The 13103-nt window shown below is 34.3% G+C and overlaps 1 protein-coding gene and 1 long non-coding RNA gene across 3 annotated transcripts; one reads left to right on the forward strand and one right to left on the reverse strand.

Moving 5' to 3' along the window:
- Positions 1–1454: 1454 nt before the first annotated feature.
- On the reverse strand, positions 1455–9200 carry LOC141385233 (uncharacterized). The gene is made up of 5 exons (XR_015476432.1): positions 9030–9200; positions 6259–6400; positions 5983–6110; positions 4015–4080; positions 1455–3787 (listed from the first exon to the last, which is right to left on the reverse strand). It is a non-coding gene; the product is annotated as an uncharacterized LOC141385233 (long non-coding RNA).
- A 2100-nt stretch (positions 9201–11300) lies between these two features.
- On the forward strand, positions 11301–12260 carry cxcl8a (chemokine (C-X-C motif) ligand 8a). 2 transcript variants are annotated; one of them, XM_087236991.1, is made up of 4 exons: positions 11301–11467; positions 11580–11712; positions 11825–11908; positions 12018–12260. In XM_087236991.1, the coding sequence occupies exons 1-4, from the start codon at positions 11404–11406 to the stop codon at positions 12028–12030; spliced, it is 294 nt and encodes a 97-aa protein (XP_087093117.1). In that variant the 5' UTR covers positions 11301–11403; the 3' UTR covers positions 12031–12260. The 2 variants fall into 2 exon arrangements, with proteins under 2 accessions (XP_087093117.1, XP_087093118.1); XM_087236992.1 differs by lacking the exon at positions 12018–12260 and having other exon boundaries at positions 11825–11912.
- The last annotated feature ends 843 nt before the right edge of the window (positions 12261–13103 follow it).

Raw genomic sequence — 13103 nt, forward strand, 5'->3', positions numbered from 1 at the left:
GTTTTTGTTGAGTACATTTTTTAGCTGAAAACCTAAAATGTCAACATTTGTCTTCTGGAATCTCTCATTCAATGAAAATCTGCATTTAGGATGAACGTGACGCTGAGGTCAGAGGTCATTTAGAGTTTACCTAAGATTTGATTAACATTTTATGTTTGTTACATTCAAGAGATCTACAAATTTTTGTATACTTTGTCAAAAGCTCATGTGGCAACTATTGACGGTGGACAAATATCTTGTTGGTACATACATACATCATGAGAAATTAGCGATAATGTGTTACTCAGTTAATAATTCAAGGTTATTGGACTTGTTTAATGTTTTTTTGCTTTCATATCACCCCATCTAAAAATAACTTGACCATTTAACTGATATCTTTAATTTAAAGAGACTTTTGGATACACAATTTGATACACAGCAAATTCAACTTCTCCCACTGGTCCCACTCCCACAACTATTTATTTTTCTGTTATAGAGAGATTTACTAAAATCTTGTTTTTTAGGCAACCATTGTGGAGAGTATTATTTACTCTACATGGGCTCTTTGACTCAATGGTTTTATGTTGTTGTTTTCTTTGACTGCTGTAAACTCGCAGTGTGGGAGCAAATACTGTACTCTTGGGATTTTGCTGTGTAGAGAATAAGACATTGAAATTGTTTTATTATTTTTAATATATTAATTTCAAATTTTAAATCTTTTTGACACACAGTAGTTTATTGGGGAAAGCAAGAGTGTGTTTTATCACTTTAAGACAAATGGATTAGTTCTTTGTGTTTTCATAATCATGAAAATATTCATTAGATAATTATTGGGGAGGGGGTCATATCATTTGGTTTTCCAGTTTTAAACATAATAAATGTTTTTGAATATGAACTGATCTGTTAAAAGCAGGTATTTTGAGTTAGAATGCCAAATGTTTTCCTCCTATGCAAATTTTACATTGAAGGGTTCTTACAACATATTTGCCCACCGGCAACTAGTTGCTGCATATTTAAATACAAAGTTCTAGAAAAAAATCTAAAAATCTGAAGAAAATAAATGCAAAACTTGTTTTGTATAGGACACTATTAACAAACCTACATGCATGAAACCATTTGAAAAAATTTGGGCACAAATGGGTTAATAGGTGCTAAAAAGCAAACTGGTCACCATTTATTTAATATCACAATCGTCATTGAGAACCACTCAATATCCCTCAAATTCCCAGAGATGGGTTGCGGCTGGAAGGGCATCCGCAGCGTAAAAACTTGCTGGATAAGTTGGCGGTTCATTCCGCTGTGGCGACCCCAGATTAATAAAGGGACTAAGCCAACAAGACAATGAATGAATGAATGAATATCCCCCAAAACACTGAAAACAAAAGTTTGGTTAATAAATTAGATGTGATTGAATTAAATATATAAATTTGGTTCACTGAGGCAGATAACCGAACATAAACAAGAAACTTGATCTTAATCATCAATGTATAATTCGCACCCTGCTTTTCAGTGTAAATATATCAATGATTTCTTTATAATTTTGCAACATTAAATCAAAACTATAATATAAATCTGTATAAATTCAGATAGCGGTGTCACGGTGGCTCAGTGGTTAGCACTGTCGCCTCACAGCCAGTGCATGTTCTCCCCATGTTCACGTGGATTTCCTCCGGGTGCTCCAGTTTCCCCCACAGTCCAAAGACATGCGTCATAGGTGAATTGAATAAATGAACCTTGCTGTAGTGTATGTGTGTAAATGAGTGTGTATGGATGTTTCCCAGTTCTGCGTTGCAGTTGGAAGGGCATCCGCTGTGCAAAACAAATGCTGGATAAGTTGAGGGTTGATAAAGGGACTAAGCTGTTGGAAAATTAATGAAATACAGATAGCTTTCACTACATGGTGAGTCACATATGCTGAACATTTCCCATGACCCTTCCAAATCCAAAAAGCTTGTTTTAGTTAAAGAAATATTTGCTTGGTAAGTACTTACGAAAAGAGCAAATGAGAATACAATAAGTAAAATTTAAAAGCGATAAATTTGCTTTCATAAATAAGTTCTCGCTCTCTATCTCCTTCTCTCTCTCTCTCCAGCTTACTGGAATAAGACTTAAAATCTTGGCCTTGATCAAGTAAACACTGGGATAAGAGTTTACAGGAAGAGTTCTTCTGTTCAATTTATTTGCAGCTTTCTTTCTGCAGAATCACGATACAGAAATAACCAGATATAACAACCATTTCAATGATGCTCTTCCTAATGCGGACAAAATATACCTCGGACCTAAAAGTATTGTGTGATTCATATACAGTAGACTTTATTCAGGGTTGACAGCATTTCAACCAATATGAAGCTGAAGGACAAACCTGCCATATTGAATAAATCCTAGCTCTATTAGCTGAAAAGTAGTCTGATGATCCAATATTTCCTGATCAGATTTAAATGTATCTGATCTTTCATTTCAATACTTTTCATCATATGGATATGAAAATACAGTTTAATCATTCTAAATAGTCTACTATTTCTTTAATTTCATAAATACCATTTAATAACACAGAGAGCCACAGACCCCAGCTATATGCCCTCTGTTTCTAAATGAAGATGTGTATATAAATGTCTCTTTTTACTTTACGCACAACATAAGTTTGATTAATCCAGGAGAAATGACATTTCTTTATCAAATAAGAGCCAGTATCACTTCTCCATTTTAAAACTGTACGCATGAAAATCTCCCAAACAAATATTCCAGGATTTCACAATTGAGTTTGGAAAGACTGCAGTGGTTAAATGTGTTTGATGTCAAACAGGTAAACATCAGAAGCACACGTGCTGCTCTTCACCAGAAAAATGCTCCCACACATACAAAGCAATTATTAGACTGTAATTTTTTAATACCGTTAAGGGGAGAAAAAAAAGCCTTAGGGTTTTACTCTTGAGGTGTGTGTCTTATTCTTAAAGTAATTGTGAAGAGCCACAATTAATACAAAATAACTGCACGTTCTCACGTTGTGCAGTGCACATTCATCATGCTGATAACACACACACACCTGACACTAAACAATCCATCTGACACATACTATCTGAATCTGCAATTTGTTTAGTCCATTAGAAATTTCCCACTTCCTCCAGTGAGGATGAAGGAAGCTGGAGAAAACATCCACATCTTCCTTACAGTAATGTGTTTGAAAAAATCAGTATTTAACAGGAAAGTGTCATTTATTGATTAACTGACTAAGTGAAACACAGAGAACGAGTGATCGTTCGTTACCCAGAAATGAAGATTTACTCACTGTTTACTGACCCTTAAATGGTTTCAAACCGTTATGAGTTACTTTCTTCTGTTAAATGCATAAGAAGATATTTTGAAGAAGGCTGAAAACCTGTAACCACTGCAACACAGGCTCATTCTAAAAATGTAGCCCACTATACATTTCTGGAGAGTGCCAAATATGTCCCAGGAGGTATGTTTATTTTTTTTTTTATATGGGGTTGCCACAGCAGAATGAACCGCCATCTTATCCAGCATATGTTTTATGCAGCGGATGCCCTTCCAGCTGCAACCCATCTCTGGGAAACATCCATACACACTCATACACTATGGAAAATTTATCCTACCCAATTCACCCGTACTGCATGTCTTTGGACTGTGGGGGAAACCGGAGCACCGGAAGGAAACCTGCGCGAAGGCATGCAGGGAGAACATGCAAACTCCACACAGCAATGCCAACTAACCCAAGACTCGAACCAGCGACCTGCTTGCTGTGAGGCGACAGCACAACCTACTGCATCACCGCGCCACCCCATAGAAAACACTTGTGAACCACAAAAAAAAAACAGTTACATTGGCAAGTAAATGCACTATAAATTAAAAACCTTAGAACAGTTTTTATTCTCATTATTTGATCATGCATAATCAATTTGTTATTGTTTAATTTATTTTATTGAAGACACACCCAGATTGTGGAAAAGCCCATGCAGCTCACACTTCATCAGATAAGATGGTTTACGCATATTAGTTTCAGATAAGACAGTTACTCACAGGTTCACACTAGACAGTCTTGATTTCCATTATTTGCATATTGGCAGGCGTAGAAAATGCATCTCTCTGAAAGGGAGATATCAAAGAAAGTAATTAGATTATTTACACTCAGCTGTCAAGTCATCAAGATGGAAATCTTCCTGAAAGATCTCTGTGAAGCCAGACCTTCAAGGAAAAAGGTGTTCCATCTAACAGGTCCTGAATAAAACTCTCTTTCTGAGTATTTAAGTGAGTAGACACGTGCACAGAGTGTTTTCACTTATGATTTTGTTGCCTCATTATGGAGATACTCAAATGTCAACAACAGCATGGAAAACACTGTAATCTATTGATCTGTTTTGCTTATTTATGCTGTTTAAACCATGGAAAGGTGTGTGAAAGCATGCTAAATCATTCAGATTCAGATTTAGAAAGTCTTCGGAAATATTTTGACAGGTTCGATTTAATATGAGAAATTCCATGCAAATGTCAACCTTGTCAAGAAAAAAAAATGAGGTTTTCACCAAAAAAGAGAAACCGTTTCTACATTTTTTGTGTAAGCAAGTATTTTACAGTACATGTTTGTTCTATAGTAAGCCAACTCTTATTCTTTTGATGAGCATTGTTTCTTTTGGGTTGTGCAGTTTAATTCACAGCATTTCTACATTGTTGTAGACTGTAAACTAGCAGACTTTTTTGTCACATCCTTAGTGCATGTCTATTTTCCTCATTTAAAATCCAAAAAATGTTTACAGATTGATTTTTTTTTTATTCCATAACTCTGTGGTTAGTTGTTTTGGTAATATAAACAGATGTTTTAATATAATGTTAACATATACTTTCTATGTGAATTTATGTTTTGAATTTTTTTACTGCAAATTTCACATCTATATTGCTGGAATTGCACATAGGCTTTATTCTGCTTGATTTGTTATAATGTTTGACATCTTTAGTACTCTAAATGTTTTTTTTTAATCTAGTCTGACCAATTAGTACAGGACAAAACATTAAATAAATAATAATTTTTAGCAGCAGTAATCTGCACAATATGCTGTTTCGTTCAGTGGCATTGTTTACTTTCAATGTGGCAGACTAATGCTGTCATGAAAACACTTTATTACATATTGACTGACATATGCATAGTTATAAATATTATATTTAACAATTTATTTTTAAATATGCTTGGTAAGCAAGAGGACACAATAATTTGTTTACTACTACTCAATCATTATTGATAACAAATGGCCTGTTTCCACTGAGTGGTACAGTACGGTACGGGTTGTTATGAGTCACCTTTCAGGCTTACGTTTCCACTGCCAAAAGGGTAACAATGATATCCACGTTTCAGTCGACATCATTCTCACTCAAGGAAATGTCTACAGATAAGCAGTACGGGTCGTTCACATATCATATGAGAAGCACTTCTCACAAAACAAATACTTAAATGCTTTATACACATAAATACTTGTGTACAAATGTTCATTACTAACCTTTATATGAACATGATTTGATTATAACTACAGATCAATAATAGGGCGCAATAGCCTACTATAACATCTGCAATTTTATTAAATTGATAAATGCAACATATATGAACTCATACAGCCCCTTACAGCAGCGGTTCCCAAACTGGGGTGCACAGTCTGACCACCAGGGGTGAGTGAGAGAATGTTTGTAATGGCGGAAAATGTTATCTTTTATTATTTTTATGCAATTATCTTGGGTAAACTTTACATGTCATATTTTTGAGAGGAAAGAAATTCACTGAGAGAAAAAAAAAATCACATTACAAATTGTATTTTACAACTTTATACTCACTCATTTCGCAGTTTCACGTTTGCGTCACAACAGCCCCACCCTTTCACATTAGGCGCTAAGTGATAGCACATTCGCAATTTTTTTTCCGCTTACTTTATTTATCAAAATGGACATCTGGTTAAAATCTGTCACTTTAAAGAAGTCGAGTAACAGTAGGAATGAACTATCTACATCGGCCTCTTCTATGGAGATGTGCAGCGGCCTTGAATATAAAGACTTGGAGGATAACAAACGAGTTGAAGAGGCACAGGCGTAAACAGAGAAATCCAGCATAGATGTACTGATGAAGAGAATTAGGCCTGCGTTAGAGAGTGAGAAAATGTCAAGTTATATTGGTTTACATGGATTGAAGATGCAGAAAATGCAAATGCGCAAAATGTAGTCTGTGGTAAGGTCTTAAGCCCTCATATGTGATCCGGCTCTTACAAACAGGACACAGCCACATACAAGACATGCCTGTAACTTTTTTTTTCCAAGGAAAATTGGTTAAACTGCAGAAGATAAAAAAAGGAGAGACAAAGGAGGAGTAGCTTTCATCTGAAAAGTTGCACCATCGGTTTCCTGGGAATACAGCATCCAGCAAGAAGCTCTCGCGATAAAAAAAACATAGCAGATGAACTTTAGACTGTACTTACTGACGTTGTGAAAATTGTCAACTTCATAAAAGCTTGTCCATTAAATTATGTATTTTATTATTTTTATTGTAATCATGTATACAGAAAATATGTGTATTTAGTTATTGTAGTTAAAAATGTGGAGAAAGGGGTGCTTGACAGGTGTCAAATATTAGAAAGGTATGCACACAGCAAAAAGTTTGGGAACCACTGCCTTACAGTCTCCATTATGCTACCAATTACAGAACAACTACACATACAGTACATTCAGTCCTTATTTGCGTTCAAAAACAACACACAACATATAGCCCACAGTCAGTGCAAACCTCTCATCTGTATCTGTATATCTTTACCTGCACATGTAACCTCTGTTAGAAAGTATTTCCGTAATTTCAAGTTCATAATTAACCAAAAGGTGATGATAATAGTCAAACATGGCAGTTTGTTCATTTTTTAGGTTGCTGAAAGAATCATTTGCTCCTTTGTTTTTTCGGGCTTCTCCTTTGTATTTTCTCTCTTCACTCTTGTGTTTGTCTGTTTCTGAAAGGATTGGATATCTAAAACACTTTAATAGTCACGCGCACATTATTATCATCAGCTCAAGAAGTTATTTCAAATATAGACGTGCAGTGAGCGCATGCAAGCTGTTTGGAGTAAGTGAAACCACTCGTATTAGATGACCTTGTAAATAACTATGGGGCACAGGGTAGATTCAGCTCTTTTTCTTGGCTTTGTGGCTGTTAATCAAGATGACCACAAGGTATGTTTAAGCTCAGGTCAACTATGGTCTGTTATAATATATGTATTTATTATTATGGTGTAATGTCTCGACTGTGCATTTGAAAATGGCGCTTCCTTTGTTTTCATTCTCCTGACTTGTGCACAAGTATCTCTGTAAGCCAATAGTGTTCAGCTGCCCGTGTAGCTCTGCCTTTTGGTACCCTTTTGTTGTGCTAGTTATTCTTTCGAAAGGGTACCCAAAAGTAGTATAAAATGGTTAGCTTTTGGGTACCTTTTGACAGTGGAAATGACCATAAAAGCACACCATACTGTACCGTACCACTTAATGGAAACAGGCCAAAAGTGATCTTTCTTGTTGAAAAAGCTATAATTAAGCCTTCTTAGCACACCTAAAAAAATATTTGTTGCTCATTCAAACTACTTATTTAAGATAAGCTGAGATTAAATTGGGATAACTGAATTTTTTTATCTTCAATCCACATAAATTTGTTAAAAGTGTTAAGTTAACTTAATCAATTTGTGTTGTGACAACATGAATGAATTGTGTGAAACCCTTAATTTTTACAGAGCTTTTCTTTAGAAATCTCATGCACTTTTAAAATGTGTGCTCTTCTTCATTTTAAAGAAACTATTATTCATTGTCAAAAAGCAGTCCGCAAATGCATGCAAAAAAAGATTCTTTGAAATTGTGCTTATAGTTGTACTGTATATAGCTATTGTTGTTCTGTCAAGTATTGACTAAACATGAAATATGCCTGTGCTTGACGTCACCATTCTCACAAATGCACTCTTTAGTTTGCATAAAGGCAAGTAGTTTGCAAACTGCAATTTTCTCAAAAGCTTGGTATACTTTAAAACTCCTTTCAAAACCTTGTAATTTCAGGCCCTTAAAACCCAATTGTCATGATATCAAATAAACAGCAAAGTTTTACATTTTTAGTTGAAATGCTTTCATGTAAACATACAGAAATCGACTTTTAAATGTCATTCTTCAAGTGAAATCTTTGTGCAAAAGCATGCCAACTCTCACCGGCCTCTACGAACTACTAATATTGAAACTGTCATCGTCGAAGTGTCAGACACAACTTCCTTGTTGTCTTTGTTGTTTTGAAACTGATGCTGTTGTTGGTTCACATGGAGTGACAGATACAGGTTGCAGAAAGGTGGATGACAATCTTTTCTTTGTTTGAGCTGACATTGAGACTTCCTGCATTGCATCAGTGCGACGCTATTGCAATAAAGAAACAGATCATTTGCGACAGTTGGTTTTAGCTAACTGTGAGCAGCCTGACCAGCAAGCATAAAGCCAAGCTGTAGTTCTTTTATTATTTATTTAAAGTATCATTTCCATGTGGTTACAGTGGTTTTAAACATAATAGTGAGACTGGTATTTCATCAAGCATTTTGCAATACTGGAAAACATTTTCTCAAGAGACAGATGTTTGTGGTTTTTTTATTCTGCAGAGCTGAAGAGAAACACTTGGGATTTCTAGTTAACTTCAAGAAAAAAATATATAATTAAATCAACATTGCAAAAGCATTGGCAGTGAAGTTAAGAACTAGCAGACGTTTGAAGTCTGTTCAACATATTTAGTCAATACTGGAGGACAAAACAAAAGCCATAGTGCAGTTAAAAGTCACATTAATCGGGGTTTTGCTGGTCATTGTGGTGAATGTGTTAAATAATGTATAACCTGAAACATTTGCATAGATTCCCTATGAAATGATTGGATAGGAGTGGAAAGTTTTGCAAAGCAATGATAAATGTTAATCTTAATCATAAAAGATATTTAAATATTAGCAAGAAGCTATGCACACTGTAAACCAAATAAACTATTTCCAGTAACGTACGTTATATCTAACCTTAATTCGCGGGCATCAGAGAGGGAGCCAGCCTATGAATATGCGAGAGAATCAGCGCTTCCGGGAGTGGAGGGGTGTCTACTAATGCTAGAATAAGACTATATGAAGGAAGAAAACACATAATAGTATGTTGGTGATACATACACGAAAAAAGGTCGCTAAAGCCTCGTGTTGTAGCCTGTGAGGAGATCACCTTGAAGACGTGTTTGGAGGAGTTCGTCTCACCACAGTTTTGATGTTGAGGGAGGAACTGAAAGTGGTGATTATTGGATTTCAGTTTCTGTAGTTCATCTTTGTATGTATAAAAAATAGCTTATCAGGAAAATATTACTTTTCCCAAAAATCAACAGTCACAAAATCACAATTTTGTTTAGTAACATACAGTAGTATTAGACTAAAATCAGCTGATGCGCTCGCCCCCTACGGCAACTTCCTTTGGAAAGTCCGGGTTCGTTCTGTCACACCGGTTGAATAAAATGTTTTTTGAGTCGTTAAAGTCTGATAACATTGCTTCAAAATTACAAAAAAATATTTAAAAAAAATAATAATAATAATAATTTATGCCATTATTTTATCTTTTTTTTTTTTTTTTGCAAAAAAAATTTTGTTGTTATTATTTGCCTTGTTGACCGATTGTCATTTTATGGCCTAAATCAATATTTTTATTTAATATTTGAATGGAATCATTATTTGCAAGACCAAACAAAAACAGTTTCATTAAACCTATTAGCATATTAAATATGTTATTGGGGTATATGCCGAGCTATTGTGTTTCCCATTGTGAAAAACGTCCGGTGACCTGTTATTGTGATTTTTTTTTTTCATTTTTTTACGGTTCCTTTTACAGCATCGATGTTTAAATGTAATTCAAATACAATCAGTTAAACAGATTTTGGCATTCATTTAGTTGCTCAAGTGTAAAATGATACAAAAAGCCATTTGTTTGGACGCTCTCGTCAGAATCAGCAGGCTAGTGCAGAACCTCCATTGAATATACTGGGGTAAAATAAATGCTCATATTTTAATTTTGGAAAATGCAATTTAATGCAGTGCTTCTTGTACAATCTGAGACCCACTTTATATCGGATATCACTCATCCAGTGGAGATCGATGATTTTTAAAGAAAACAGACCTTAAACGTGCCGATTTTGCATTAGCATACAATTCACCGGAAACGAGTTACTGGTAAATTAAAAGTCCTATTAGCATGCTTCGGCATATACCCTGATAATTTAAAGAAGTACAGATTGCATTTAGGCAGATTTAATCTAAAATCTTTTTAGTCTAAATTACGTGTGAATAATTAAAAGCCATCTGGCAGCTAATATTAATCCTACATTTCTTTTGGACACTTTAAAAACTTAGAACCTGTAATCAATATTTGGTATTACTTCACAGTCAAAGTAAGAAAAACGCAATTGACTTTGCTATGCTTCAAGATTAAAGGGTAATACTGCTCAAATGAAAAGAAAAAAGATATTCTCCAACCTTCAAACAATGGCTTATTGACCTTTTACACCACATGACTGTATAAAAAACATGAGTATGTAAGAGAGGCTGTACCAATATGCTTTATATTACCTAAAAAAGACCTACATACATACATACATACATACATACATACATACATACATACATACATACATACATACAGTTGAAATCGGAAGTATTAGCCCCCCAGAATTATTATTCCTCCTTTTTATTTTTTTTTTACCAATTTCTGTTTAGTGGAGAGAAGAGTTTTTAACACATTTCTAAATATAATAGTTTTAATAACTCATCTCTAATAACAGATTTATTTTATATTTGCCATGATGACAGCACATAATATTTCCTCAGTATACTTTACAAAATAAAACAAAAAAGGTTTTAATCATAACTATAAACTGTAAATCTGATGGACCTGTCAATTTTGAATTGGTCTCAATATTTTCTATCTATATAAATTGTCATTATTATGTTAATAAAAATTTTCCATACATGATTATCACTGCTTTTTTTTTTTGTTTTATTAAGTGTGATATCAATGTGATTGTGTTTTGCTGAAAAACTCCATATCGAAGTAATGCACTATGTCAGAGTGGATGGCTTCCAAAATTCCTGAAACTAATTAATCTTGCTGTCACATCAAGTCACATGACTGAGGGTGATCTGAGATTCACTTGTGACATCAGGAAAAACTTTCCCAAAGAGGGATATTGCGCAACTCCCTCTGACTCATATCCAGGATACAGCTACAGTATATAAGAGCTCTGGCTTCAACATGTTAACAGAATTCACCAGCTGAACTGAGCTCCTCAGGAATCTACAATCCAAGCTCTAGATTTGCTTTTAATTTCTTTCGTCTTGATATTATTAGACTCACTTAGGCAAAATGACCAGCAAAATCATTTCAGTGTGTGTTATTGTTTTCCTGGCATTTCTGACCATCATTGAAGGTAAGTGAACATGCAAAAACATATACTGCTATAACTATCAGTAACCATAGATAGTTATGCATATATGTGGTAGAATGATATGAACTAATCCCTGTGATTTTTTTGCTTTCAGGAATGAGCTTGAGAGGTCTGGCTGTAGATCCACGCTGTCGCTGCATTGAAACAGAAAGCCGACGCATTGGAAAACACATAAAGAGTGTGGAGCTCTTCCCTCCAAGCCCACACTGTAAAGATTTAGAGATCATGTGAGTTTTCAAACTAATACGGCAGTAATACAAGGATTTAATGAATCCATTATGATCTAGATGGATGCAAATTTAGGTTTCTTACTGATTTTCTTCTAATGTTTTTCCACAGTGCCACCTTGAAGTCAGGACAGGAGATCTGTCTGGACCCCTCTGCCCCATGGGTTAAGAAGATCATTGAAAGGATCATTGACAAGTAAGCATCAATACATTTTGGGTTAATTTTTAAACACTTCATATAAAACTGATCCAGTTTTATAAAAGTTATCATGCAAACCTTCTAAAAAAATTATTATGTTTTGCAGCAAAAAACCATGAATGCCCGGATCACCTGTGAAGTCAAGTTTGATGATGTTCATACGTCAGACATTTCATTTTGTACCAATGGATACATTTTTATAAATATATATAAAAAAAAATATATATATATATAATTTTATAATGTTATAATGTATATGTGTGTATTTAATGAGTGTTGTTCACATAAATCCTGCATTTATATTTATGTATTTATTTATTTTGATTAATAAAATGATTTTGTACAAAAATTTTGCTCACCGTTTTTTTCCATTTTTTACTTATCCTGTGTCGTATTTACTTGGGAAACAAAGAAGCAGGACCTTCGCTTCTTCAACAACTTCCAAAATAACTTGATTCATGATTCTTTAGCTTGTTATGCTGATAAGGGGTCCAGTTTTTTGGCTGAAAAAACCTACTGGTTGTTTATAAAATTGAAAATGAAATGAAGATCACTTAACAAAAACCTTTTAAATGTTGCAAGCAGAGAATGTGATCTTGGGTCCTTACAGGGGGAAAACAGTTCATAAGGTGTTTTCTTTCTCTTCATAAGGTGTCCCATTTTGGTGTTCACGTCAAATTAAATGTACAAAAAAAGTACATCATTAAAATTCATAAACAGAAAATATATTAGATGCAAGTAAAGTAACTTTAAAAAAACGTCAAAAATTGAATCAAATAATGCTCTATTATCATTCCACCAGATATGGTTCATACTTTATTTTAATGTCCGGTCACTTTATTTTGATGATTTATTTGTTGGATTCAAGTTATATTGCATCATGCCAGCTAATTCTCATTAGACTATAACTAGACTGTTAGGTTGGGGTTGAGGTTAGGGTTAGTGTAAGTTGACATGCACTTGTAAAGTTTCTTATAGTCAGTTAAATGTCTGTTGAAGGAGCATATCAACAGATATTAAGCAGACAGTCTACCAATACTCAAATGAACCATCAAAATAAAATGTCACCTAATATCCAATACACATACCAGTAAACCATTAAGACTTTTAGCTTAATAAACTACAAATTCGCTGCATATTAATAGTTAATAAGGTAGTAGTTGGGTTTAGGTATTGGCTGTGATTAGGGGTG

Source organism: Danio rerio, chromosome 1, assembly GCF_052040795.2.
Source record: "Danio rerio strain M-AB ecotype USA chromosome 1, GRCz13ab, whole genome shotgun sequence".
In the NCBI taxonomy this organism is placed as follows: domain Eukaryota; kingdom Metazoa; phylum Chordata; class Actinopteri; order Cypriniformes; family Danionidae; genus Danio; species Danio rerio.

Coding starts and splice junctions, on each gene's coding strand:
- cxcl8a (XM_087236991.1), top strand. CDS start 11,404: ATGACCAGCAAAATCATTTCAGTGTGTGTTATTGTTTTCCTGGCATTT. Junction 11,468..11,579: donor ATTTCTGACCATCATTGAAG/GTAAGTGAACAT, acceptor TTTTGCTTTCAG/GAATGAGCTTGAGAGGTCTG. Junction 11,713..11,824: donor TGTAAAGATTTAGAGATCAT/GTGAGTTTTCAA, acceptor GTTTTTCCACAG/TGCCACCTTGAAGTCAGGAC.